This window comes from Leiobunum rupestre, chromosome 9, assembly GCF_980474605.1.
Source record: "Leiobunum rupestre chromosome 9, qqLeiRupe1.1.hap1, whole genome shotgun sequence".
Taxonomy (NCBI): Eukaryota; Metazoa; Arthropoda; class Arachnida; order Opiliones; family Sclerosomatidae; genus Leiobunum; species Leiobunum rupestre.
In genome coordinates this window covers 53,568,741-53,573,809 of record NC_143392.1, presented here as the reverse complement: position 1 = coordinate 53,573,809, position 5,069 = coordinate 53,568,741, and the positions used below count along the sequence as shown (strand labels likewise).

The following is a 5,069-nucleotide window of genomic DNA, read 5'->3' as shown; positions in this document are numbered from 1 at the left end:
AAAATGCTACTTGAAATCTTATGGGAATCTAAAGAAGGTTGGGATTCAGAATAACCTCATGAAACCAAAAATATTTTTCAAAACTGGGTAAATTAATTACCTCAACTTCACCATGTCAAATTCCAAAGACATTATTATAACGAAGCCACAGAAAAAATATCCGAAGTTGAGTTACATTGTTTCTGCGACGCCAGTCAAAAGGCCTACGCCACATGTATATACGTGAGATATAAAACCATAACGAACCGAGTAGGCGTATATTTAGTAACAGCTAAATCTAGAGTAGCTCCCTTAAAAAACCAAGACCTAAAATTACTCAAACTGGAACTAATGGGTTGTTTAATCGGGGCCAGATTAACCAAAAACATTAAGCCAATATTTGAGGATAAATTAGAAGGAACGTATTACTGGACCGATTCGATGATAGCTCTAGCTTGGGTAACTGGGAATTCCACTCAATGGAAGCCGTTCGTCTCGAATAAAGCTGTCGAAATACAAAGGCTGTCTCAAAGCGAAAATTGGCATCACTGCCCAGGGAGGGACAATCCGGCCGAAAATCCCACCCGCGGTGTAAAAGCGGCAGAGTTGCGCGACAATAAAAAATGGAAAGAAGGCCCTCCCTGGCTAAAAGAACCAAAGACCGAATGGCCAAATAGGCAGCAACCGTGTGAGAAGGATTTAGAATCCGTAGCCAATGAAAGGAGAAAAATAACCCTTCAAGTAACCATTACCGAAAAAACAAGCATGCAAAATTTAATTGACCTGTCGAAGCACTATCACCTAAACAAAGTATTAAGAATTACCGCCTATTTATTCAGATTTCAAAATAACTCTAAGGGAAAGGAGAAAATTACCGGGCCTATTACCACAGAAGAATTAAATCAGGCAGAAATACTTTGGACCAAATCCATACAGGCCGAAATATTCGGACCTGAAATCCGACAGTTAAAATGTAATGAAAAAATTCACCTTAAATCCAAAATAGCAACCATAAACCCACTTTTAGACGAAGCGGGATTATTACGCGTGGGCGGGCGCTTGGGGCAATCTAACCTTTCATACGTTGAGAAACATCCTATAATCATTCCAAACAGCCATAGATTGGCGAAATTGCTAGTTATTAGAAGTCATGCTCAAGTAAAACTTGGTGGGATAAGTGACACTGTCACCCAATTAAGAGAAAGGTACTGGGTGCCAGCTGTAAGGCAACTAGCGAGAAGTGTTGTAAAAGATTGCGTAATCTGCCAAAATTGAGAGCAAAACTAGGCGATATGCCAATGGCACCGTTACCTGCCGACAGAGTAGACGAATCTCCCCCATTCTCTATTATTGGTATCGATTTCGCGGGACCTTTAATTGCGAAAATTAATAATAAAGAACAAAAGACCTACATATGTTTGGCCACCTGCGCAGTAACCCACGCAATTCATTTAGAACTTGTCCCCTCCCTTACCACGGACGATTTCCTATTAGCCTTTAGAAGAATAATATCAAGAAGGGGTGTGCCAGCGATAGTCTACACCGACAACGCTAAAACCTTTAAAAGGGCTAATACGGATCTCCGTTTAATCTGGGAAAACATTAACGAAATCCAGTTGAATGAGTATTTTGGGTCCCAGGGAATATCTTGGAAGTTCATAATTGAAAGAGCCGCGTGGTACGGTGGGTGGTCGGAAAGATTGGTACGGTCTACCAAGACAACTCTTAAAAAATGTATAGGAAAAGCCGTATTAAATTACACCGAATTAGAGACCACATTAATTGAAACCGAAGCCATTATTAACAGCAGACCAATTACTTATAATTACAATGATTTCAATGAACCTATGCCCCTCACACCGGCTGAATTTCTTGTTGGACGGAGAATTTGTTCTCTTCCACCCATATCCTTTAAAAATCAAAGAATACCATTGTCGCGCCAAGAAGTAACCAAACGGTTAAAATACCGTGAAATAATTTTGAACGATATTTGGAAACATTGGCGACATGAATATGTCATGGAGCTTCGTTCCGCTCACCACGCCAAACTCTCCAAGGGCGAAACTGAATTCGAAGTCGGCGATGTGGTGTTAGTATATGAAGACAAGATACCGCGTCACCTGTGGCACCTCGGATAAGTGTAAAAAGTTATAATCGGGCGCGATAAAAAAAGTAAGATCGTACGTTGTAAAAACCAAAAACATTAACAATACCACACGTGCTGTGCAGCACTTGTGTAATCTCGAAATTACAAGTGAAACGCGTAATTTGGGGGGAGTGTAAAGAATTTGGAAGTGTAAATTACGCGCTTTCATTTAAAATTCCTTTAATAACATCAAATTTAATCTAAATGTATAAATTTAGGCTTACAAACCCAAACTTTCCAAAATGTATAATTTTAACCCTCTTTAACTGTTTCGCGCAAAAAATATCTATTGTCGCGTTTTATATTTCTACCTTTTAAACCATAAAATTGTATTCTTCCTTCACTTTCGTCAACCTTAAAGATCTTATCTCTGCTTGATGAATTGGTCATACGGTGTAGGGCAATGGGAGCGTTACTTTTCCTCGAATTTACCCAATCTGCGAGAAAAGAGTAACCTCAGCCATTGTCCGCGACGGCGACGCCGGCCTTCCTTGGGGTTCTTAGTGAGATACCCTTTGGGATGCCGCGCGCTGCAAATTGGTTGAGTGGGGATACCGGGGCCATAAAAGGGGGGAACCCAACCCTTCGACGGTGCCCGTTGCGCTACACTTAACCAGATCTCTTAAGCCCGCTAACCAGAGAAGGTCTCCTTCAAAAATTTAAACTTTGATTTTTTCGTGTAAATAAATGCAGTTTTTATATTTTCTAATTCCAACTCATTATTTAACCTACTGATACGTTACCAATCAGCAATTACCATCACCTAACTTCAAGACCGCAACACCTACCTATATATATACCCACTGTTTCAGTCCGGTGGATATATATATATATTATCTCAAAGACATTTAGCTCTCCCAAACCGCAACAGACCCTTTGACACCCGGGGCGGATCACGAATCCCTATGGCGGCATCTCCCGCTAGTTTTGTAGCTTAAAAAGTCTACCTATGTTACGATAAAAGATATGGCTAAAAGACGATGATAATGACTCGTCTACAATTGCAAAAATTGTTCTAGTTATTTTCTGATTTCTATGGTTGTCAAACATTTATTAATGAAAAACCAGTTCAACAACAAACATGTCTGGTAGTCCTGTTAAATTATCGTCTACTACTTCAATTTCCTTCAAAATCAGCAAAATAGGAATAATGTACGTCCAGTGAAAAGTAACTTTTCTTTAAGCTTTTTCGGTATCAAAAAACAAGATTACACCTAAAAAAACACACCAAAGCCAACGACACGCTAATAAATGTGTAAATGTTTTTAGGGCTTTAACGACTTAGAACAATAATATTATTTTCGGGACCTGGCAGCACTGCCTCTCGTGTTTACTCCTTAAACATTGGCAACACTGAATGTGAGGAATTTACACATATAACAAGTTGGATCACGGGCGTAGGAACGTTCTAGAAATTGGAGGGGGCAAAGATAAACGAAAAGGGGTCTGGAGAATGGTTTTGAATTTTTAATGAAGTGTAGCTTCTCCGAATGCATGCGTACTTGTTACTACTACGTAAATTGGCGGGTAAAGACTGAAATTTAAACACAGTTGAGGTTCTATAAACTGTATATGCTCTTAAAATGATAATTTGAGTCTTTTGAAGATTTCAACTGACCAAAGGTTGGAGGGGGCAATGACATTAGTTGCCCTTCCCTGCAAAATTCCAGGGAGGGGCATTGCCCCCCCTGCCCTTCCCGGTTCCTACGCCCCTGCCATCGATTAAACACTAAAGGATGTTCCACGAGCGAAAAAACGCAAAAGTACCCAGTAACCTTGACACCTAGCGGCGCGAACCCGCAAACCGGAAATTGTTTTCTCTCCAGGGGCAAACAAACGGGCGTGCAATTCCATGCTTGACTATCTTAATATTTACATTCTTTTATTTTACATTCGGCTTTATTTTAGGATTTGAAGCCTTGTAGATTCAACCCAGGGGCGGAGCTTGGGTTAGTAGCGCCCCCACGTCGCGTATGATTTTGCGCCCCTTTCTATATATATATATATATATATATATATATATATATATATATATATATATATATATATATATATATATATATTAGGGATGCAACGGTTCCATGTTTTCGCACTATCTCGGTTCCGGTTCTTAAATTTGCGCTTTGTCGGTTCCGGTTCCTAGCATTTTTTATTGTCCAACAAAAATGATGTAGGGTACTTAGATAAAACTACATCAAATATCCAGTGGCGGTGCCAGGGGTAGGCTACGCAGTCTACAGCCTACTTTTATTTCGCTTGTAGGGGCCCCAAATCTAGATGAAGGGGCCCCGAACAGCCCCCTAAAATGATTTGTGAAACTAGAAATATCAAAATCCGAATTAAAAGTCTACCGTTTTTAAGTTTCGAACACTGAACAGTTATTTCTAATATGTTTTCGAACGCAGCCTTGATTCGTTGTAGTTGCTAACCTAGCTACTTCAAACAGTGTTGCATCGTTAGACAGATGATAAATTGCGCGGTTTTCCGACTCTCCGAGTCCCAATCATTGAGTTGGGAATAATACTATCTAGAGCCCCAGTTAAAATTTTCCCCTTAGGCTTTAACACAGCATAATATAAGTGAAGGTACAGATTACACATTTGATTTAGGTTAAAGGTTTTCGTGGAGTAACATAAAATTAAATAACTTTTGAAGACAAGAGAAGACACTGATAGGAAATTGTGCCACTCTGAAACCAAAAACACATGTCTTTCAATGCCCGATCATGTATGTTTTTTCCCCTAACATTAAAAATCTTAATTTAATTTTTCGCTCATAGGTGGCTTTGGTCGTAGTTGATAACCCTCCCATGATTTTCGTTCCTATCTTTACTAATGCTGTGTTAAAGCCTATGGGGAAAATTTCAACTGGGGCTCTAGATAGTATTATTCCCAACTCAATTGTCCGAATTTCCAAAATAAATATAAAATAAAACGTTGCAACT

General features: G+C 39.5%; 1 protein-coding gene across 1 annotated transcript; it reads left to right on the top strand.

Annotated features, from left to right (window-relative positions):
* Window positions 1-330: 330 nt before the first annotated feature.
* Window positions 331-1,254, top strand: LOC149930897 (uncharacterized). Its single transcript, XM_090157972.1, has one exon. It carries the CDS (start codon window positions 331-333, stop codon window positions 1,252-1,254), a length of 924 nt encoding a protein of 307 aa, XP_090014098.1.
* Window positions 1,255-5,069: the final 3,815 nt, after the last annotated feature.